At 40.6% G+C, this 23972-nt stretch overlaps 3 protein-coding genes across 5 annotated transcripts in view; 2 read left to right on the top strand and 1 right to left on the bottom strand.

Annotated features, from left to right (window-relative positions):
- The window catches only part of DNAJC13 (DnaJ heat shock protein family (Hsp40) member C13), a 54584-nt gene extending 49808 nt beyond the window's left edge, over positions 1 to 4776 (top strand). For all 3 annotated transcript variants that reach the window (XM_083825030.1, XM_083825028.1, XM_083825029.1), the window contains 3 exons: positions 123 to 266; positions 726 to 825; positions 3938 to 4776. In XM_083825030.1, coding sequence (XP_083681156.1) covers positions 123 to 266; positions 726 to 825; positions 3938 to 4035 — 342 coding nt within the window. In that variant the 3' untranslated portion in view covers positions 4036 to 4776. The remainder of the gene's footprint in view (positions 1 to 122; positions 267 to 725; positions 826 to 3937) is intronic.
- A 1227-nt stretch (positions 4777 to 6003) lies between these two features.
- The window catches only part of ACAD11 (acyl-CoA dehydrogenase family member 11), a 29692-nt gene continuing 11723 nt past the window's right edge, over positions 6004 to 23972 (bottom strand). Inside the window, exons 14-20 of the mRNA XM_083825033.1 lie at positions 12798 to 12864; positions 10796 to 10881; positions 10522 to 10593; positions 9441 to 9595; positions 7565 to 7681; positions 7059 to 7168; positions 6004 to 6536 (exon numbers count right to left, since the gene is read on the bottom strand). Coding sequence (XP_083681159.1) covers positions 6422 to 6536; positions 7059 to 7168; positions 7565 to 7681; positions 9441 to 9595; positions 10522 to 10593; positions 10796 to 10881; positions 12798 to 12864 — 722 coding nt within the window. The 3' untranslated portion in view covers positions 6004 to 6421. The remainder of the gene's footprint in view (positions 6537 to 7058; positions 7169 to 7564; positions 7682 to 9440; positions 9596 to 10521; positions 10594 to 10795; positions 10882 to 12797; positions 12865 to 23972) is intronic.
- Positions 12890 to 22006, top strand: ACKR4 (atypical chemokine receptor 4). Its single transcript, XM_083825051.1, has 2 exons — positions 12890 to 17902; positions 20252 to 22006. Exon 2 carries the CDS (start codon positions 20259 to 20261, stop codon positions 21330 to 21332), a length of 1074 nt encoding a protein of 357 aa, XP_083681177.1. The 5' UTR covers positions 12890 to 17902; positions 20252 to 20258; the 3' UTR covers positions 21333 to 22006.

Below are 23972 nucleotides of genomic sequence, written 5' to 3'. Positions count from 1 at the left end.
TTCATACGAGCTGTTGTTACTTTTGGTTCGTGCTAGTGGTAGCAATCCAAGAATGTAAGACCTCTGGAGCACGTGGAACTTACTAGTCCATGTTAAGACAACTCTTTTATGTATGGTTGTAGGCTTTGAAAGCGGATCTGGTCCCTTATCTTCTAAAGTTGCTTGAAGGTATTGGTCTTGAGAACCTGGAAAGCCCATCTGCAACAAAAGCTCAGATTGTTAAAACTCTGAAATCCATGTCTCGCAGCCTACAGTATGGAGAACAGGTAAGCACTGAGAAGTGCTGAATTTAGCTTTGTACATACGGAATATCCAACTCTGAACATCCCTTGTTTAATCTTATGGCTGTCAAGCATAAAGTGTTAATATTATGCAACTATGAAATCGTGATGTGTTGGAACTTCTCAATCTGTTTCTTGTGGAGGAGTCACTGGTTTGATGTATGGTGAAGTGTACTAGGCAAAAAGACCAATTCCAAGTGCCAGAAACATTCTGTAAGCGTCCTTCAGCTAGGTTTTTACTGATGACTCTTCAGAATTTCTGTTAGAAATGTAAATTGCTTTTTTGTTTGTCCTGATGAATATTGTTGTAGGCAACTGCAGCAACACTATGGATGTATATGCTGTACTATTTGGTAATCCCTTCAGAAAGATTTGGTTCTAGAAAAGAAGTTTATTCCTCTAGAATATTGCAAGTCTTAATGTTAATCTCTTCAAATACCGTAGGTAAATGAAATTCTGTCTCGTTCTTCTGTGTGGAGTGCCTTCAAAGATCAGAAACATGACTTGTTCATTTCTGAGACGCAAACAGCAGGATACCTCACAGGTTAGCAACCCTTTCCTTTTTGTCCTGAATCATAGCAAACTGTTACTCAGTTGTCAGGCTTGACTCTGGGGATAGTGGTTATCCTTACGATCTAGTGCTGTCATGTGGCCTGAACAGCAAATGCTGTAAAAATGTTAAATTTGTAAAAGTATTTTTTATCAAGTTATTTTTTTCTCAGGAGAGAATGTATTTTTGTGGATAGTCTTTGCTGTATCTACTTTTAAAATATCAGAGCAATGGAGTCTGAATGCTGACAAGTCTTGCAAGTGCGCTGTAGTGGTAGAGATTTATTGAGATCTAATGAACAACAGTAACTTCTCGCTTTCTTAGGATCAGTCTACTTGAGTCCTAGAGCAAATTGTTTCCTGAAGTTGGGGATGGGGGAGTTAAAACTCCTTCAAAAATTGAATTTAGGCTTTGTCTAAAAGGCAGTGGTACTTTAAGTAGCTGAACTACATTAATTTGCCATGTGAATTATGCTGCTTTAGCGCAAGGCACGTAGTCATGGTACTGAATCAGTTTAAGTGCTAGTAGCCCCGAGTGTGAAGCCATATTCCAGTAAGACTCAGTGCACTGGTAGAGCCATTCTCTGGTGGGAACGGCCTTGTACCTGTATGTGCAGCTCGCAGTTTACACTGGAACACACCTGTGGTGCGTTCTGGGTGAGCCCTCTGCTGGTGCCAGGACTGAAATTGTGCCCCAGGGGTGCCACCACAGTCCCGCTTGCAGGGTGGAAGAGCGCTCTTGCTGTTTGTGCTGTACTTGATCACAGATTACTTGCTGTATCTGAAACTGTTCTGTATAACTGCATTGTAGCAAATTTTGTCTAACGGAAAACCTGATTCAAACTTTTGGATCCTTACTAGTCAGCAGCTAAGCAAGTGCAAGAAATTACTCAGTCTCTTAGTTTAGCTTCCCAAATATGGTTTTCGTTTTCTGTGACAAGTCAGTGTGAGCACTTCCATATGCCGCATGGAACTTTCTCATTTAGTTTAATATAGGAACCTTAATTGAGCTTTTGCATGTAACTGTAACAGGAGTGTATAAATCAGATGGCTATGTAGACAGAAAAGTTTCTTGCATGATACTGGCATGTATTTTGAGAAAATGAAGGAAGAGATTTTGAAGTCTAGAACTTTTAAGTCTAGAACTTTACATTCTAGAAGCAGATGCTTATTGTTTGGTGCATAGATACTTGTGGCAACACCTCCTGTGTCTTTCCACACAGGAAAAATGCAGCGCTTCAGCTCTGAACAGGAGTTCACTGTTTATTGCAGTACAGCAATTTAATGCCACTTTGACAAAGAATACTTAAACTCTTGATGCAGTTGGTGCTGACTTCTTCGGTATTTTGTAGATATTATGGATTAGAAATGTGATGTAAACCCTGTCTGATTACTGGCAAAGAGCTGAAACTATATGCCAGAAACTGACAAGCTTGAGACTGGGGGCAATGTAGCTATCTAACTGCCTTAGGGACTGTGCTGCATTTAAATTGCTTGATGTTTAAGTGCTTGCAAATACAGAATGAAGATGTTGTTACAAATGCAAGGTATAGATGGAAACTGAACTGCGAGGTTTTTTTAACCTGCCTTATCTTGTATTCTGCCTTACCTTTTGCTTCAAATTGCTTTGCTATTTGCACTTCCCTTGAAACTTCCCTTGCTTATTTCTCTTCCCTCAGGTGTCTCTTCTCCTTCCCTTCTAACTGGCAGCAGTCCCCTTCACCTGAGAAGTGGGCTTTAGATCTGCTCTGCCAGGCAGCTTGCTAACTTCTGTGTAGCTCTCTAAAGCAGGTAGATACCATCTTGCAAAATGCTCGCAGCATTTGCTACATTCCCAATAACAGATGCATGTCACAGAATTATAACAAATGTGTGTTCCCAGACTGCAAAATGCTGACAATCTTGCCTTCTTTCTGCACGCAGCAGCAAACTAAAATCTGCAACAGCTGATACTGGCTGGGCACTACAGATGAACTGAACTTCTGAAGCATGTTAGGGATAATTCATGATGAAAAGTTTGAGGGACAAGAGCACTAGTGGAGTTTTTGTACAGTGCTGTCAGAATTCCTTCCAAAGCCAGGGATTGTTGTACCAAAGGCACTGCTTGCTTTGTTCTCTTGCTTGCAGTCATAGCATTAGGACTGTTTGCACTGAGATGAGAAAAAACATGCTCTGATGTTCTGCCTCCAGGCTGTAGTGGGAGAAGGGACGGTGGGGAATAAAGGGGGTAATAAATACAGGAGAAATTGGTGAAGATGACAGTGGGAGAGTAAAGAACCCAGCAGAACTTACCATGTCAAAGATCAGCAGTGTAGGCTGAAGGTAAGATACCAAGTCAATAACTTTATTGATGCAGGAACATGTCGAGGGCTGGCAGTTTTCTACGATCACTGATTTAATAAGGATTGTTGTTGAAACACCTCATGCTGCAGCATCGAGTCCTTATTCCATTTGGTTCAAGTTTCTTTATGACTAGAAGTTACCTCTAGGCTTTGAGGAGAGGATCCATGTCTGCAGTGCAAAGCTGCGTTTTTAAGGGAGGGCACAAAGCTCGTAGACAAGCTTGAGGCTTCTGCCTATTCGTGAAGCAGCACGGTGAGCTTCCATTTTAAATACGTGGCAGGGAAATCCTTTTTAGTGGTAAAAGCATAAATGTAGAGCCTGGTAGCGGAGTGCATGCCTGAAGGCATTTCACCTGCAGCAGGTCCTCTCCTCGGTGCAGAAAGTCTGCCTTCTCTTTACTGCCACTTCTGTGGTAGAAGATGAGCTGGGTAATGGGTGGATTTTTTTTATGACTTGTTTGGCACATCAGAGGAAAAATACTGTGAAGTCTGGTCCACACAAGCTAACCCACTTAGTGACTAAAGGGACTAAGCCGCCTTAATAGCTTCTGTTCCTAGATTCCAATGAATTATATAATCTAAATGAAAACTTAAATGCTTGCATAAGTTGTTGGGTTGACTTGGATGATGTATTTGAGTTACCAGAGGAGATTAGAATAGTTCAGTTGGAGGAGACCTACAAAAATCAATGAGCCTAAAATGAGGCTGTTAAATAACTTTTTAGAACCTAAACTAATTGCCAGTATTCTGTTTTCTTTCCAAAAGGCCCCGGAGTTGCTGGCTACCTTACTGCAGGGACAACGTCATCTGTAATGCCCAACATACCACCCCCGGTAGACAACGAAGTGGGAGATGTCAGCTAAGGACTAGAAATTCATGTGAAAGAGGCACAAAGGCAGACTGGCCAGTGATGAGGAACAGCGTTTTCCTCCAACACATTGAAGTGAACTTACTGCCTTTCCAAGTGTTTAATGACAGTGTTATTCCTTTTTCTATGACTGTTTTTTAGGAAAAAGTTGGTGATTCTAACTATCACACTGTAACATAAGAAAGCACTCTGTGGATCAGCTGAAATGGGTACGCAAGAATTTTCTTCTTGCTGTACGTAAGCACATTTTGTTCCTTTATATTTGTTTACAAGACTGTGAATCAAACTTTCCTAGTTTTTATATTTTATGACTTAGCATGACTGGAGTTGAGCTACAGTCTAGAGGAATTGGGCTAAAATCACTTTGACCTCACCAACCCCCACTAAAAGGGCATCCCTTCTTTTCCCAGTCTGACATGATCACTCCTCATTGAACTTGACTTCCAAAGGGTTTCTCCCCGCACCAGTTCACTGATGTCCTTAATCATTAACGTTATCTTCCTGAGATCAAACAGCATTAGACACTTGTATGTATAACTGGCTTTACCAAATTGAAAAAGCTTCAGCAAAAAACTTAAGGTTGACATGTTATGTAAGAAATTAGTGTAATTGTGAAATGTTCTATACATTATCCAGTATATAAAAACTTTCTATATTGAGTGTACATTATACAGATCATTCATATGTACATAAAATTTTAAAATAAAGGGAATTAAGAGCTTGTTAATGAGATAAAGTTGGTGTGCTTATGTAGCAGTTCTTTGAGGGTATGGGAAATGAGGGTGGTCAAAGACCTTAATTTGAGTGTGGCTAAACGGGGTTCCTAGGACTCGTTGCTTGGAGAAATATGTTGTGCAGGCTCTGACACTCCAGAGCAGAACTACTAAATGACAAACAGTGGTACAGCATAGGTTGTCTTGTATTTGAAATTGACTTCAGCAACTGACTTGTTGACATTCTTAGCTTCCTAGGAAACAGGCTTCCTAGGAAACAGTCTTGGCAAGAAGCAAGAAGAAACAAGGACTGGTGGGAATACAGAAAAGCATTATTGCTTGCTTGAAAGCTATTATTTTGTAGGTATAATGAACTGATATGAAGAAACTTATTTGCAGAAAGCTTCCTGTTACAGGTACTTTGTAATTGTACCACCCTGACTTCAGCAGCGCTTGCTGGAATGCCTTTCAGGTGAATGCTCATCTAGTTCTTCTCAGTCTTCAGGATGAAACTGGAGCAAGTTCTGACCTTAAGCCCTACAGCTATTTCTTTCTGAGCTCTGACATCAGGCTAGGGTTGGTTATGCAAAAAGGTAATCGCTTGTATCGTTAATTGTTGATCACCCTGTAAAAGCTGAAATACTCTACCTGCACTGTCCTCCTTTAATAGGAAATAGAACTAATGACAGTGCTGTTTTCTGTAATCTGCTTGGTTCTGTTGTACTAGCGAGTTCTGTGGTAAGTAACTAACGTCAGGGGATTGTTACAGATGCAGCACTGAGGAACTATGGCCTTTGGGAACTTCACAGATGGGCACGAATGGCAGAGCCTGTTTTGGTAGCTGAGGAGGAAGCCATGAACTGCCCTGTGCAAACCAGTCTTGGTTCCAGCCAAAATTTCAGCTCTTTAGAGGAGAAGATGCCTCTGAATCTCAGACATCTTTAAGAAAGGGCAGGAGCATCTGCAGCCAGGAGGAGGCTTGTGAGGCTGCACAAAAGGAAAGTTGCAAGGAAAGACAAAGGGTGCTGATAAGGAGAAATGGGAGATGACTTTGAGGGGAAAAAAGTAAGGAACAGCAGACGATCTGTTACACCTTAAGTCCAAGCTCCTGTGCTGCCCCTAGCCCCACTTGAAGGGAGGAAGGGGGAGGACAGTGTAACGTTTGGTGAAAATGAGGAGAGTTTAGAGCAGGGAAGGGGGAAGGAAGGGGACTGGAGTAAAGCCGAGCTTTGGAAAGGGGAAGAACAGCATTTGTTTGTTTTAATGGTTTGCCATTTAATCAGTAATTAAGTTTGTCAACTTGCCATAAATCGTATGAAATTGCCAAATGAAAACTGCTTTAACTTTACAGTAAAAAGTTAGAGGGCTTTGGCTCAAAGCAGATAAAGCACTTTAAGCCTGTTAGAAAATAGATTTTAATCAGTGTTATAAAGAACCCAGACAAACTCTGTTTACATGTGCCCTTACTTCAGACAGGGTATTCTACAAACTTTTAGAGCAAGCCCCGATTAATAAATGTAATAATTACAAGTAAAGGTTGAGAATACATATTGATTCAAACTAGAATCAAGGTTTTATATTGATCCAATTTTAGCTTAAACATTATTGCACTGCGTAATGTAATCTTCCCTAAGTCCTCCATCCACATGAGAGGGCTTTATGCTGACATCAAATTTTTGCAGTTAGCTTCTTCGACTGATCAAGTAGCTCCCACCTTGCAATTGTTGAGAGATGAACTTCATCAGGCCCGTCTGCCAGGCGTAAGGTCCGAATATAAGCAAACCTGTGTGGGAAGATCTGAATTAGGTTATAGCCCTTTTGCAGTAGCAAACCAGTCTGACAGCAGGAGTTCTAAACTATTTTTGCTAGTCATCCTTTTAATAAGATTTTTCAAAAGACAGGAGGTGTTTTTCACAACAGAGGAAGTGCTGCAGCAAAATGTTCCTGGCAGGGTTGAGATGCATGGGCTGGAAATCCTGAAGGCTTGCTTTATCCCAACAACATAAGGGATTAGACTGAGCTTTAGAAACAGATCCTCTGTGCTGCTTTTAAGAACCACTTTAGGTCCACTGTCAGCTTCTGTGTTTTGGTGGTTGTTGTTTTTTGGTTGTGCTTTTCTCTTTATTGCTAAGGATAAAGCAATGCTATTGCATGGGGATTGAATTGTAAGAGCACGTTGTGCAAGAGGGTGTGTTTACTATGATTTCTGGCTACCTGAGGTAAAAAAAAGCATGTACTGGCATGATAAAATTACCTTATCTCTAGTAACTAAGCCTTCTGTTTAAGATAAGTATCCCTTACTCACATTGAAGCCAAAGGAAAATCCTGGGAAACTCCACCTCCTCCACACACTTGGATTGCACAGTCAATCACTTTAAGCACAGCCCGAGGTACAACCACTTTGGTCATGGCTACCTGTAGTTAAAAACACATTAACATCAGTTTCAGAAGAGAGAACGTTTTACCTAACAGTTCTACTGAGGGCTGGTTTCTCATAGTGCGTCCCTTCTTTGGAGGAGGGATGAGAGCGCTGCTCTTCCTCTTCCCTCAGTAAGTTAAATCCTCTCCAGGATTAAAACACAAAACTATGCTGTTGGGTTGAGATGACTGGGCCCTACTTCTTCAGTCTGATGAAGTATTTAAAAATTAAACTTTTTAAACTGAGATCTCTTTTCAATCTCAATGTAAGAGTTCCTATTGCAACATGAAGTTGTACTCTATGATTAGGCCAACTTTTAGCAATATTTTTAGCTGAAATTTCAACCAGTTTTCTTGTGAAAAGGCACAGGTTCCAGCTGCCAGCAAGTTTACCTCTTTCCTAGCTCTTCTGTTGCCCAACGTGTCAATCTTGCTGGCTGTTTTTAGCGTAAGCAGTCTAGCCTGTTCTATGCTAAGGCGACATTCAGCAATCCAGTGGGCAACAACTTCCTGAAAAGACAAAGAAAAAAATGAGTCAGTTAATGCCTTCTACCTTGCCAGGGTAAACCTGCCCTAAGGAAGATGTCTATATTCCTCAGCATATGTTCAGTCATTTAGAGAGAGATCCTTGTGCAAATTAAAGCTAGTTAAAGGCATCTAATTTACTATAAGGAAAAAAAGAAAGAAAACATTTGACACACAAAAAGCCGTAGCAGTGATTTTCCTGGCAGGAAAGAGCAAAGGGGCGGGGGAGAAAGCCTGGTTCACTCTCATTTCTGTGAGCAGACCCATGGCCATTTCTTGAAGCCCTTTCAAGGCCTGCTTTTTTACTCCCTGCTTTCCTTTATCTGATACAGCACCTCACAACCCTCTTTCCATGTGCTGTGCCATGCCACACTATACAAAAACTTGAGGTGGTTGACAGGGTGAGGTGGTGAAAGAAGAGAGAGGAACCAGTTGTTTTTGTTAAGCTACTGGTAATGGTGTGTTAACACACCCAGGCAAACAGCTGCAGGGTGGTGCCTGCTGCATCTGTCTTCACAGTGATAAATTAGTAGCTCCCTTGATCCAAATGAAGTTTGAAATATGGGATATTTGCTTGCAAAATATGATCCTGGCAGTCCTTCTCAGCTGTTTTTTCTGTGCACATCGGAAAAACGTTCATGTGATGCTGGTCAGTAAGCAGCCAGTTGGAGCCTGAGCCAGTCTCAGGCATGCTCCTGGCTGTAGTGTAAAATGTGTTGCCTTGGCAGACCCAGGAGGAGGCATCAGAAAATGTGCAGCACTTGCTTCAGTGCAAGGTCTGGGGGCTCGGCTTAGCTTCTGCCACTGAAGGTGGTCTGACCCCTGCAGAGGCATTCAGGTGCTCCCTCCCTCCTGCTGGCAGCTCCCAGCACTTTGACTTCCCCAGGGACAGCCAGCCTGCTAGCCCAGGCAGCCAATGGCTTCCCCTCTCTCTCAGCTATCCCAGAGCTGCAGAGAACCTTCTCTGGTTCTGCAGCTGCCTCCTGCCCTGTCTTGCCTGTGGCTTCATCAGTTTTCCTTTGATGAGCTGTTGACAAACGCAGAGTGCACCTCATCCAACTATTATTAATTCTATGTTGTAGCAGTGAAGGGAAGTTTGGCAATGACATGACTGTAAAGTGGCTCTGTAAGCTTATTCCCTCTGGCTCTATACAAATTCCTCCATAACCTGTGCCAGACACTAACTCAGCTTCCTCTTTCCATTGCTTTTATGTGTTTTTTTTCCAGTAAAGTCATCCTATCTGTTGGGTAAGACTGAGGAACACTTGAAATGTGATAGGCCACCTACTAAACTCCCATAAATTCCTATAGATTCCTATTAAAAGGAGACTGTCAACTTACTCTGCCTATTGATAGAAGAGAGCAAGCTCGCCATCACAAGACTGTATTTCAAGTCCAGAGCTAGAAAAGACCAGAATCCCAGTTTGGCCTTGTACTGGTCTGTACTTTCATGCATACCATTAATCAAATACCTGTCCAAACATCAGTAAAAGCAGGTGAAAACCACAGTAGCAAAATCTACATCGAAAATACTCCTGCAAAGGAGTATAAGGAAAAAAAAATAATCCTATAATTACCGTGAAAAATGGGAGCCTCCTAATGTGATTTTTTTTCTTTAGACCTCTGAAGCATTATTAAGGGTAATTTAATAGCAAGGCGCATCTATTACACTGCCCATTGCATGGGCAAAACAAAAGGTGACGTCTGGACTGTGTGAACTAAGAGAAAGAGAGAACATGCTTACGTGGTGGTACAGTTTCTTCCCAAAAGTCTCTCTCTCTGCTGCACGCTGGCACATGATCTGTAAAGCGGTTTCAGCTGCACCGATGGACCTCATGCAGTGATGAATTCGGCCTGGCCCAAGCCGACCTTGTGCTATCTCAAACCCCCTTCCTTCACCTGGTAGGAAAGAAAAGCAGGTACGTGCAGATTCCTGCTTGAAACAATCCGTGGCTCAGAGCAGAAGGGGCCACATAGCATCACAGCTAAAAGCAAACTTCTTGGAAGTTTATTTTGTAGGACTGTTGTGCTTGTTTACTCTAACTAGATCCGTATTAACCTACTGTTAATACAACTTACAGCCAAAAAACACCCCAAGATGGTTTCTGAGAGGGTTTGGTTTATTACCTGATTTAATTTAAATGTTGTTAATCTCACACTGAAAAATACACCTGTGAGGCCTGGTATAAGAATCTGGGGGAAAACTTTGAGCTTTCCAAGTCCAAGGGCTACTACAGAGAGAAAGTTCTTTCGGAGTAATAAAAATAACAAAACAAAACAAAAACTATTTAAATCCTGATGTTTTCCATCTAAGAGAACTAGAGAAAAGTTGTAAAGAAGTAGAGTAAAGAAGTTCACAAAGCTGGCTGGCTCATTCTTTCATTTTTCTTTCAGTTCTGCTAAATCTGCAGGTACCCAGGTTTGGTTGGCCACAGACTACAACAGACCACTCTTTTTAAAAAAGGCAGTAAAGCCTATGAAAACTGGCTTGGGGGAAAGAATGCCACTGACAGTTTCTACTTTGCTCCACTTCAGGGAACTGATTTTTGCACAACAGCTACAGCTACCCTACTTCCTTCAATCATCTTTTTGTTCTAAACAAGCTATATTCAAGCAGCAGGCAGGCTGCTAAAGAACAAGTGGCTCCCTCTTACACGTGTTTGAGAACCTGGCTCAGCCAGCCAGTCTTGCTGGACACACCTTATCTAAGGAATCCCCCACTAGCGGTTTACGTTAACTTACGATGAGTCATAAAATAAACCACCATTTTGTAAAATTTGGTTTGTTGCTGTATGCGTTAAGAAGGAATTAATAGTGAAACTCACCCAGTATTATATTGGAGGCAGGTACTCGCACATCATTAAAATGTATCTCAAAATGGCCTCCATGGATCTCATCTGCAGGTACAGAGAGAACACAACAGCAGGGTAAAATGAAGGAGGATGCAATATGCATTTAAAAAAAAAAAAAAAACAGGCCTTCAATTTGACTGTCTGCATGCATTTTACTGGTCTATGTCATATACAATATTCACGAGTATTACTGCAGCTGCTGCAATTGCTAACAACAGACATACAGCTGACAAATACTATCACCTACCCAGGTAGCCAAACACCGAGAGGGGTCTTATCAGCTTCACTCCTGGCGTGTCCATGGGAACAAGGATCATGCTGTGCTGCTTGTACCTGATCAAGACAGAAGATACAAGTTACGATTAACTTTGAGCTGCCCCCTCTGTCCCCTCCCCTTACTTTTTTTTTTTTTATGTTCTATCCTCACTTTAGCACTTGCATAAAGAAAACGTTGAGATTTACCTATACCGATTGCAGCCATCCTGCCTGCACGTAGTATGGCATGCGTACTGCAAACCTCCTTGAATTTTACTACTGGCCTCTAACGCACCATGAATGAAAAGCTATTGCGTCTGTCACCTGTGCAAATTCTACCATCTGTTCCTGTATCACACAGTCCGTTTCCTCCTCTTGGCTGTTCTTTTTTGTTCTCGAAACACGTTTATCATTGTCATAATTTTGGCTTGCCTATAGTTCAGGAAACTGATCCTCATGTTTAAATTCCTCCAGGAAATTTAAGGACAATTAGTAGTCACACAGGACTGGAGGTGACTTCCTAGGTACCTGAACTCAAGTCTCCTGTTTTAGAAAGTGCAGAATCACAATTCCTTCCACGAACTCTTGTTCAGCTTCCAAGAGCTCAACAGATGCCACAGCTTGCACAGCCACTGGACAAAGCATCCTGCATGCCGGAAGACAGTTACTGTTTACTTTTCAATGGAATCTTGTCAAATCCAAAAACCTTTGATAATCAGTGGAATTTGGGCTAAAATCCAACTTGGAGATAAAAATGGTTCTAATTTTGTGTGTCACAAAGCTGCGTGATTTCAGTGGAACCAGTCACAAAGCATTTTACTCACAACTTGCATAAGATTTTTGCAAGAGGAAGGTTCAGTTTGGTAATAGCAGTTGAACATGATATGCCTTATCCTTATTTTAAGCAAAAAGAAAAATTAGATTCCTATGTAGGAATGGAATGAGTAGGTCTGATTAAAGATGTGCAATGCTCTCTATGCACATAAGTTCATATAAACACCCCGTGTTTCAAACTTAATTTTACACCTGCAGATAATTATTTTGAAGAACTTAGTAGACAACTTCAGCTCTCTGATATGCCACTTGTACTCGTCTGTTCAGGCAAGCTTTGAAAAGTTTTGTTTTATTATTGTTTAAGCAAGCAATTCTTCTTGTTAACTGTTTTCATAAGCTAGACTTAGAAATTGTAAGCCCGAGGTAGTAGAAATTTCAAATTAAATAGGAAAAAAAAAGGAGCATGCTACTGATGTAAGGATATGACATCCCATAAAGTGTCAGGTGCATTCAAGTCATAAATTTTTCTTTATGTTTGACAACAACTGACTCTCCTCTCCTCCTCTGGGCTGATGCTAGCAGAGAGTCAGGATGTGTGCCATAGGGCCCTCGTCCCACAGCGATGGTGACAGCAGAACAGGGCACTACCCTAAGAGCAGTCATGGCACAAAAGAGGTTATTTACTGAGCCGGTGGCCATGTGTTGGCAGGCAATATGAGGCCTATCTTGGCTGCCCACCCGTCTCACCCACATACACAGGCTGCCTTTGTGCATCTAGTGCACATCCACAGAGCTGCACACGCACCGGCAGCAGAGGAAGCTGCCCCACTCTCCTGTTCTAGGAACAACTAATTCAAACTAAAAATATTGCGGCCAAGATAAAGTTAGTGAACTCCAGAGAATTTCCTGATCCAATTCATCACACAGCTGCACAAACACTAGAGCTACTGTAATGGAGGGGGAAGCACGTGGATGCAAGTTGGTGACAGTGAAAAGATCGGGAGCTTTCAGTCAGCAGCAGCTGAGAGCAGAGCAGGAGCTTGGTCATCAACATTGTTTGCTAAAAAGACGCACGCAGAGGTTTAGAAGTCCCCTGTAATTCACACCCACATCCAACCGATCGAGGCAATTAATGCTATCCCACTTAAAGTTTTTGCAAGCAGTGAATACTCCAGGAAACAAATTCTAGGTAACTCTCTGAATCTACTAGAAATCCTTACCTGGATGCTGAGGAGTTTTTGGTTTTGCCCATTACAATTGCAACTTTGCAATTTGGGTTCCCAGCACCTTAAAAAAGTCACAAACACAAAAATAGTTTTCAGTATAAAAATCTCAATATAGACTCAAATAAAACTTCATATGGATAAATCTGCCTTCCTTTTGTGTTACAGGAACAGAAGTATGCAATCTACTTCTGTGTTTATACTTTGAGTAACCAGACATGAACAAAATCCATATCATTACTCAATATGTAAATTGAATTGATTTATGGGGAGAACAACCAAAAGCCAAACATCCAAACCCTCCAGGACCCAGCTCTGCCACCTATTCCTATGAAAAAAGAACAAGAAGGAACTTGAAAAGGAATCTAATTACTTTTATCTCCATTGCAGCTTAGCAAATACATGTAACACAAAAGCACACCTGAAGGCGAGATGCTGCCATTTCCAAAGTAAAACTTCTTTAAGCTATACAGACTGGAGGATCTATATGGGAATGAAATGCTGACCACATTATAACCAGCGAGTTGTGTGAATAAGACCTCTGAAGGGTTATCATTGATGACTTTGCTATTATTTCAGCAACTTCTCTGGAATTAAGATTTTTCTCCCCCTTAAGCAAATGATTATAGTTTGTGCTTCAAAGAAATAACCTCAGTGCAAATTGTTAACTGAAAATAATCTGGTAGCATTCCAAGCCATTGACGACATTATTTGATACACGTCTTCGTAGCATAAAGCTAACATTTTAATGTACAGGTCCTAAGAGATTCTACCATTGATTAAAATGGCATAATTTTTCTGAGAAACCTAATCCCCACTATTTTCTTCTTTAAAAGTTCCTTAGTATCCAAGCATTCTCTCACTCCTTTCAATGTCTCACGCACACAACAAAGGGAAAAGAGGGCAGGACTATACTGGACGTGTAACATCAACAGAAATGTTATTGCTATCTCAACGGCGAAGACAAGCTTCACAGAGCTATAACTGGAGATCTGATCCACACCAACTTCGTTTGCTTTGGTGTCAGAAACAAGTATTTTTTACCTTTTTAACTGCCCGGGCAGCTGTTACCACAAGGTCTGTGAGCCTCCGGCCTACACAATACAACCACCTGGCTGCGAGAAGAGCTGCTTCCTTGTAAGGCCAGCCGCTGTGATGGCCAGGAAGTGAGAAGAGAGATTTATTTCCTTCTGATAACACTGCCTGTTTTGAGGGTTGTTCACCTTCCTCTCCTGCAGCATGGCGTTTGTCCTTTGTTTTCGAAGCAGGGCTATCTGTGGCCTACAGGCTGTGCTAGGCTAGAGAGCTAAAATAGCTGAGTGAAAGGCTGGGGTGGGAAGGGATAAATCAGCTTGGTAGAGAAAAGGTAGAACTCAAACAGCCGACTCATTTGGGCAACTACAACGGGCAGGTGATCAGCCCCCAAGTAACACAACATACACTTTGCAGTATATTCCCCTGAGAAGTGTTACACTCTGAAGGGGTAACTGACTCTTCTCCTCTTCCACAGAACTGCACATGTGGTATCTTCTAAATCACATTTATCTTGAAATGAGGTTTACAAGAAAGGTTATTTTGACTTTCTGGAATCAGTACATAAACGGTTTTGTAAATGGCACTCAAGAAACATCCCTGCTTCAAAAAAAAGGCAGAATTTCACCACTCTGAAAAAATCAGAAGCAGCTTTCATGTTGAACTTTGTGAGGAGTTCACTGAGAACCAGACATCTGGTTAGGAGTTCTAAATCATCAGCACAAATAAGTTCTTGGAAGGCAAATGCATACCTCAGTTTCGTATGTACTTCTTCCCCTCTGAACACATCAAAGGAGGACAAATTCCTGGCCTTTCTACTCCTTACAGCCTAAAGTTCTGAAAATCCCAAACACACTTCAATCCAACTTTGACCATAAATGCCAGAAAGAAGTTGTAGTCCAGTGCAGGTCTCAGAAAGACTCCAGTGCTTTGAAAGAAAATGCAGACTGCCTGGATGGAATAAATCCCTAGTTTATAAATGGCATTCACATATTTCTTCTGGAATTCAAAGAAACTGCAGGGGGAGGGAAGAGCCAGAGAAGCCTGTCATTTTGGCTGGAGTTAGTTGAAGTTTTGCAAGAAACTCACAATTCAACAAACAGAAATTACAGAGATTTTAGAAGGTCGGTTTTAAATACAGTTCTACATTGATAGGCTTTATAATCAGCATTTTCATATATATGTCTGCACAACCTATCCAAAATCTATAAACCACAATGCTGCTACATTTGGAGTCATTGTAAGTTTAACTTATGTATTTTATCTTTAAACCCTTCATTGCGCTCACACACGCAAAGACAAAGACATTTAAAAATGTGCTTAGAGGATTGATCACAACCCTATTAGAAACCTAACTTTTGCTATCAGAGGGCTCAAGATGCTGACCTTCACAAAATCAACCTATATATGGGTTCTTTTTGGTGGAGAGTACTAAATGTAGCACAGACACAGACAGTACAAATTTTACTGGTTTCATAAGCCAACAGCACTTAATTTTTGCAATTTCATTACCTGCTTTTCATTTTGCAACTCAGTTACCTGTTTTTCAATGTCGCATCTTTAAATTTTTGGCTAGGAAGACGAAGGTAAGACAATCTACTACATGAATTTTCAGAACACCTATAACTCTTGTCAGGTTGCCTGCTGCACTGGTCAGCCAGGTGGGTTACCTCTCCCAGTTAGAGATCTGAGGTCTGTGGTGACATTTACCATCTCGGCAACTTCCTAGGCACTGACAGACAGATGTTCTGGACTCTCCTCCAAGAACAGACTGGATTGAGTAGGGTAGATGGCAGCGTGGTATTGGCTGCTGTCAGGGGAGATCTAACGGAGACTAGGAGATCTCAAGAGGCTGCAGTTATTTTCTATCTTACTGGCACAAAGCGGTTGTACAGTCTTCTCCAGATAACACTGCTGGACATCTAACTCGCATATGGTGAAGGCTATGATAGGGCCGCAAGGAAACTGGCTACAGCCAGGAAGACAGAGATGATGTTGGGATTCTGCAGCAGATCAGCAAAGGCTGCTCAGTTCTGCACTGAACGTGGCTGCTCATGATGCCCAGCTAGAGCTCACTTTCTCTGATGGTGCCAGTGAAAGCAGCTGCTGAATTTAGGAATGTTTTTTTCCCTCTCTTCCATCCAATTTTTACACAGCCCCAAGTGCTTCTTAGTCGAATGATCCACTGTCACTTTGCACTCATACATTTTTGCTGGTTTTGAGCACATAGGGCCATACTAAAATGCAGTATGATGTGATGGCATTATTTCTGTACCCTGACTGGAGGCTTCTGTTCTCCCTGTACCCTGCAAAGCTCTGAGGAACTGAGGCACTGTAGTAACAGCACAATACTTACGTGAGTTGCCTTCCTACAGCCTGCCCCCAGGACCTCTTAGCCACTGACAATAGAAATGCCTTTTCTGCAGGTAATGCACAGACAAATAACAAGCTCCCCCAGGGAGCTTTCTCAGCTCTGCCCTGATTATTCTATCACGCTGGGGACAATATTGAGACAAGAGCCATCCAGGAGAACTGGAAGGCTCCCTTAGTTTATGGATATAGAGCTCAGTCCTCTTAAGCAATGACGTGACTTGCAAGCAGCAGACGTGCTGGAAGCAACCCAAATATCCTTATCTATCACTGCAAACACCAGAAAAATGCTATGACAGCCCAAGATGAAGGCTCTACAGAACTAAGCACAAACACTGCAGCATTCTTTCTTTGGTCTGTCATTCCTCTTTCAATCTATTTTTCTTCTTCTTGTGAACACAAATGAAGCTAGAAGAATGTGGAAAACATCTGCCTGTTACATTCTGAGCTGTTCACTTTGAAAACCTTTCCTTTCATATATTCCAAAATAGCTGAAACACAGACAGATGGCTAATCCAGCTTTAGCAGGTGTGTCAACTTAGCCAGTGTGCCAAAAAGTGAAACCTAACTTCTGGTCTGCCCAAAACCTCTATCATTTGGCATCGATATTGCATTTACTGAAACTCATACGATTGCTACAGGATACAGGGAAATCCAACTAGAATAAAAGCTCTGAAAGACCAGGAAAGGCTCCCGACCCTCTGCACAAGATAATACTTGTACAAGAGACCAATTTGAGCTCTAGGGATTGTGGCAATTTAAGCAAGATTCAGTCATTTCAGGAATTCTTAGCACAAGTCCATACCTCAGTGCTGAAATATTAACATCTGCATGTGAAACACAGAACTGTTGCATCTTTCACTTCCTGGAAAAGCACTGCCTCTTTATAATCCAGGCAGCACACTTGCAAGTGGAAGAAACATTGCCTCATGGAAAGAACAGCATCTTATTTTTCCTCTACAGTTTCTGAAGAAATATTATCAAACACTAATGTGATTATGAGCCTGACTGGTAACATCCAAGTCCCTGAGAACTCTCCCACAGGGTGAAGGAGTATCTGCTTATACTCTGGCTGACAGCTTGCCACCTGCTTTCACATCTGTTTGCTATCATCTTCCCAGTTTTGTTCAATATCAAATACCAAATGAGCAAACATTCCACTCCATTTCACAAAAAGCATACACCTCTTCATTATATCCCCTAAAAAGTTACTAAAAAGTGGGATAAAAGGTTTTCTTAAATCCTTATGTAGGCAGCCATCAAAAGCACAGTACTGCCCTGATGAAACGATGCAGCGACTTCCTACTGGCAGCTGTCCTAGAAAGACCTCTCCCACTTTTTCCTCCTTTTCACATTTTAAACGTGTGATCTGTTAAACCCTTTTGATTATATGAAAAAATGGACTTTCAGGACTAACTCAAACTGTAACATACTGAAATTATAGGAGTTTTGATGTTTCAAAGAATACTTGCATTCCAGTTGGAACAGGGAAGAAAGTAGGAAACGTGAGACCTCAGCACCAAAGTTTCAAGGAAAGCAGGATTTTTTTCTCTTTACTGGTGAGTCAAAATGAAAGTGCAACTGACTTCCAGAGGAGGGTGTGGTGCTTGAAGACAAAATGTAACGTGTGAGACCAACTCGGACCATTTCACTGAAGCACATCTCAGTTGCAGTACCTGCTACCAGTCTGCAGACAAAAGGTTAGTTTTGTTTTATTTTTTACAGTTCTGTATGCTAACAATGATATATCTATCTTATTTACAAGTAGAAGAGCTAGGATTTACTCTTACTTAAGTTGGCTTTACGGAGAGACTTCATTTAACTAAGTCACATGCTTGTTTCCAATTCTAAAATTAGATTTGTTCAGTAGAAGAGCAGTTATTGCTCAATTCATCAAAGAAAAGTCTGTATGTTTAAACTGGGAATATTAACTTCATTCAACGTGTATTTGTACAGTCAGTTCCATGTCAAGTTTAAACACAAAGAAATGCTGAATTTGTATCTAACTGGAAGGCTGGAAAAATACTGCAAAAAAAACCATACAATGCTGTCTATTAATATACCTATTAATATATCTCCTAGAAAACAGTACTTGAAAAAGCAGCTGAGGTTCTGAACTGTTTTGGGTACGTGTGGGCAGTTGTGTATGCAATAAGACTCCTTTCTGTGCAGAATAACATCCTGAGCAGTCTCCAGCTGTAAGATTCAGTCTACCCACATGAATTTGACTCTGTAAGAAATTCCACTGGGGCATAAGGTGGCTCGCTCTGTGAGCTGTGACTAAGTCTCTTTCTCCACTATTCAGCAACTGGCTCCACGGGACAGCTGTGCTTTATGTAATACATATGTATGCGTGTGCCTGAGAAACAACATTAATAGGAATGCCATAATATGAATAGGCATACTAGCCAAAAATATGACTTTATTTTTAAGGGAGAAATATCAACTATTGAATACTACATAACCGTTTCCATCAAGGACTCGGGTCAGCCAAAATCACATAATGCAGCAGAGCATGTTCTCTGTCACAGCCAAACTGCTTTGTGATATCCAGTCTTCATAAAATTTGCACTGAAATGTTTATCATTTGGCTTTCAAGCAAATTTGTTAGCGATGCAATTGGATTAAGCATTCCCAGATAGGTTCTGTAACAGATGTTTAAACCACAGCCTGAACTTTTCAATTTAAGTTTTAATTTTTTTCTAATCTTGGCTAAGAGATCAAACTGAGGCTGCAGCAGTTCCCCTTCTACTAAAAAAAGAAACAATTGCTGCTGATGTCTGAATCTCTCCTTGAAGTATTATAAAGCTGCAAAAGATTACCCCTGCTGAAAAATTCTGCTAACCTAAACTGTTAGGCACAGAATTGATACCCCTTGATAAACGTAATAAATAGAATTATATTACTTTGCATTCTGTACATTTCATTTAGGCAACAGTAAATGGCAAGACTACAAGATTTAAAATATGAGTAATCATTGTTCTGAAATGTTAACCAAAAAATTCAACAAAGTCATTAATGGTGAAAGCCATACCAAACAGATAATTTCTAACCAAAACAATTTTTAAAATTTATACAGCAGATTCACTTAGAAAAAACACAATATAAATATCAAGTAAGAATAGAAATTATTAATTTCTGTCTATTTAATTGGTCTGTATCCCTGAACAAGACATCAGTTAGTAACTTCTTTTTCCTAGTAGACAGAATACATGAAAAATATTTTAAAGAAGATAGTTTGTCACAAAGTTTTGGCAAACGTTCATTTGAACACCTGTCTCAAAAACAGAGATAGTATTTGGAGTTTTTCAAAGCTCGAAAAAGCAAAACTGCAGCTCTGAGCAGAGTATCAGAAAAAAATCTGTTTTCTGTAACATTGGCCTCAAATTTGGAAACATTGCAGAAGATGAGAAAGGGGCACATGTTTTTCATTTTCAGCAGCTTCTTGCTACATCTATTAAGAAATCTTAATCCCATTTATTTCAAGAGAATGGGGCTCTGCAACACTAGTTTAGAACAGAAAGAATTTCAGCAAATTAGTCAATGAAAACAGTTACAACAGAAGAAAATACTGTAGGACATGGCTTGCTTAAGACATTAAGACACAGTCTGAAGATAAGAACACTTAAACTTCAACCTTAAACAGGCAGTGAGAATACAGCCATAGTGTTTATGGAATAAATCCATCATGAGGTAGTACTTGAAAAAAACAGCTGAGATTCTGAACTGTTTGGGTACTTGTGGGCAGTTTTGTATGTGATAAGATTCTTTTATGTGCATAACATCCTGAGCAGTTTCCTAAGATTCAGTCTGCCCACATTAATCTGCTTCTGTAAGAAATTCCACTTGGGCACAAGTCAGTTCATTGCGTGAGACAAAGACTAAACTAAGTGTGTTCCGCCACCATTCAGCAATCGACTCCATGGGATAGTTGTGCTTTATGTACAAAATTTTAAAGCTTGAAACCAATATTACTTCTTTGTTGTCTGTCTTCTCAACCCCTTAACTCCCTCCCATCCCTCCCCCCTTTCTTTTTTTCTGACTTTTAGGTTTGCCATGGGCTGGAATATGAGCAACTCAACTGATTACTGGATTGAGGATGAGGAGGATGATCTCAACTCTGTCATAGATTACAACATGTACGAGCATCTCTGTGAAAAAGACGATGTGAGGAAGTTCAGGAAATTATTCCTTCCTGTGTTCTACGCATTGACTTTCACTGTTGGAGTCGCAGGAAATTCCTTAGTGGTAGCAATTTATGCCTATTGCAAGAAACTGAAGACCAAGACAGATATGTACATCATGCACCTTGCCATCGCCGATCTGCTCTTGCTCTTTACACTCCCTTTTTGGGCTGCAAACGCAGTGCAGGGATGGGAAATTGGAATATCCATGTGCAAGCTCACTTCTTCTCTGTACACCATGAATTTCAGCTCTAGCATGCTGTTCTTGGCCTGCATCAGTGTGGACAGATACAGGGCGACTTCTGGATCCCAAGGGCACAGAAGAGCTGGTAAACGCTGCAGCATTACCTGCTTCTGTGTCTGGCTGGCTGCCATATTGCTCAGTATCCCTGAACTGATCTTTAACCAAGTCAAGAAGCACAATAACAGGAATGAATGCTTTCCTGTATTTCCAACAAACATGGAAACTCTATTAAAAGCAACCATTCAAATCCTGGAAATTATCCTGGAATTTCTGCTTCCTTTCCTAGTAATGCTGACCTGCTATTCAATTACTGCTCGAGCAATCTTTAGATCTGCAAACGCTAAAAAGTCTCGACCTTTCATGGTTCTGCTGGCAGTAGTGGCTACTTTCATTATTACTCAGCTGCCTTACAACATTGTTAAGTTCTGGCGAGCCATAGATATCATCTATTTATTGATTACTGACTGTGATGCAAGTAAAACTATAGACATTGCGCTCCAGGTCACCAAGAGCATAGCTTTGTTTCACGCCTGCCTGAACCCTCTTCTGTATGCCTTTTTGGGCGCCTCCTTTAAAATGCATATTATGAAAATAGCAAAAAATTACGGCTACTGGAGAAGACAACAACAGAACGGAGTACCTGAAGAAATTTCTATGAATTCTGAAGACCGTACTGAACAAACAATTAGCTTCACCATATAGACTATTATTTGCATTACCTTACTCAAAAGGGGAAATATTTACTAACTTGGGGAGGCGGGATATTCTTTCAACAGCTGTTTCTCTGCAAGTCAGCTTTCAGATGAATCTCTGAACCTGCAGACTAGCCAAGACACTACACTGCAATTCAAAGTGGAACATCATTATCAAAATGAAGTATCGAGCAAGAACAAATACTGAAAGTCACAGAAACAATTAAGGTGTTTACTACAAACAAATCAAAACATTAAGATTTAAAAATGAGGTATCGGTTCATAGTTGACAATTGACAGGGGAAAAAAAAAAAAACTATTTTCTACGTGTGTTTTCACATAAGTATAGCAACAAGAACATCCTCCACAAAAAACACTAACTCCTGCTCTGTAGCTACCTAAAAAGATCCTTCATCTCTCCATTTGTTGCTCACCCTAAACTTCAACAAGCCCAGTGTCCTACAGGAGGCACATTCCAGATCTCTGTAAAGGTAACATCAAATGTAAATGCCAAAATACTGAAGTCAAAGCATTGGCAGAAATATAATAAAAGGTTTTAAGTTAATTTTCAGACACAGGGCCTGGAATTTCCAGTCAGAATCTGTAAAACGAACATGACACTGAAATAATTATAATCTTCTAAATTATGCTGAGATACAATAAAATATAAGAACATTAAAAGTGCACTGGCTTTCATTTTTTTCATATCTTCATCTTTGCTTTGTTTTAGTAGGTATTGGCATCTCTCATCAGAGGCTTTTATCCATCAGGAAGGGCTAGAGGCCTTGCTTTGTGAACGAGAGAGGTTTTGACTCCATGTGGAGCTGGTGGTTGGTGGGATTTACAGTGTTTCCATAGAGAAGTACCAAAGCTGTCCTCTACCCCAGTGCTAGCAAGAATTCCAGAAAAACAGCAGTTTTCTATTAGTCTCTGGAAAGGTTCGAAATACATTGATGTATCAGGTTTCTAAATGCAAAAAAGGGGTATTACAACATATTATCCCTGCCTTCAAACATCCTATGGACTCTAACAAAGGGCCTGAGCTATGGCTTATGAAAGCCAACAGGAATCTTTCAATTTTAGACACTGTTCCTAGTTACATAATTACAGACTATAAGACAAAGAACTAAAATGACAGACAAGAAACAATTGTAGCATAAACAAGACACAAACCTCTTCTCTCTGTTTAGATGACAAAAGCTTACAGAATTTCAGTCCAGTATTTTGAAAAATAGCAGAACATGAACAGAGAAGTCAGAAGTGCTCAACAGATGGCCTACACATTCACCATAAGCCTGACACATTTAAACCATCATGGATTTACTGTAGATGTGCAAAGCACCCATACATAGCATGGTAACTCAGTTCTTCCAATGAAGCTAAGAACTATCTGCATGTGTGAATTACAACTTGTCTTCACACATACATAGCGATTGCACCTGAAATGACATTCTGACCAGGCTGTCAGGCTTCTGGAATTCCCAAACAAAGATCCTCATGTTCACCCAGACTAGAGAAGACACAAAAAACAAAAACAACCAGGCAGAAAATGAGACTGACTGTGACAGAGCTGTAACCCAACCAGGCAGAAAAGGAAATTCTACATATAAGACAAAGCTGCATGTATGTGTTTCTCAAACTTCCTGACATTTCAGTGCCTTTTATGAGTCTGTCTTTATACAAATCTGACTGCCCTAATTATTTTGATTAGGGGTAAGACAAACCAAACGATGCTTACTCTGCAACATTTAGGGTTTTTTTTATAACTCAGATAACTCACACAAACCATTCTACGATTCTATGAACTCATTTTATGAATAATATTTTTCTGTGCATGACCTGCTACAATACTTTTCCATTACTTCCTTAGGAACTGCAACACACAGTTGGGAGACTTTGTCCCACAGCAAGGGTAGCAGCTAGCAGTCAAGTGACACTTTTAGGTCAAGAGGCTAGATACCATACCTGCTTTTGCCTCCAGTTCTGTGGTACTAGGAAAGAGAGCGAGCCCAATCTTCTGGTGAGTCTAGGTATTGCACAAGAATATCTGTGTAGGTAGGGGGCCCACACAAAGGTACAAAAATGAAACATTCGAGTTTCATTACAGCTAGTAACTCAGTTAGCTTCCAAACTCCCAGTGAATGATGACTTTCCAGAATTTATCACTTATGTTTCGGTAAAAAAAAAAAAAAAAAAAAGGTCCTCCAAAATCAGGGACATTTAACACAAAGTCCAACCCACTGATTTTTCTGGGAAGTTTCTGGTATGAAAATCACATGTGAGATCAGCCAGAAGCTGCACAGTATACTCAAACCTCACACACAAGCTGCCAAAGACATCTTCATAAAAACAAAGCTTAAAGACTACAACCATAAATGTGAAAGTTGCCAGATGGAAAGAGATATACTTTGAAGAGCAACAGCAGCAGTCACTCTGGAAACTAAATTGAGAGGTTCTAAAATGGACCCAAAAACCCCAATGGGATTCAAGTCTCGGACTTTCACAGAACAAAAGCTTGATTCTACTCTTTCCGTTGTCTTACCTTCCATTTTCTTTACTCAAGAAGAGAGAATTTTCCATTTCAGAAATGGAAGACAAACATTTCAAATTTTATCAGCTCTTGTAAAGAACTGTAGACATAGTCACTCTT

Source organism: Anser anser (assembly GCF_964211835.1).
Source record: "Anser anser genome assembly, chromosome: 2".
In the NCBI taxonomy this organism is placed as follows: Eukaryota; Metazoa; Chordata; class Aves; order Anseriformes; family Anatidae; genus Anser; species Anser anser.
The sequence above is the reverse complement of the archived record's forward strand: the minus strand, read 5'-3'. Positions and strand labels throughout refer to the sequence as shown.

Bases quoted from the DNA above. Each gene is read 5' to 3' on its own strand.
- ACKR4 (XM_083825051.1), top strand. From the start codon at position 20,259: ATGGGCTGGAATATGAGCAACTCAACTGATTACTGGATTGAGGATGAG.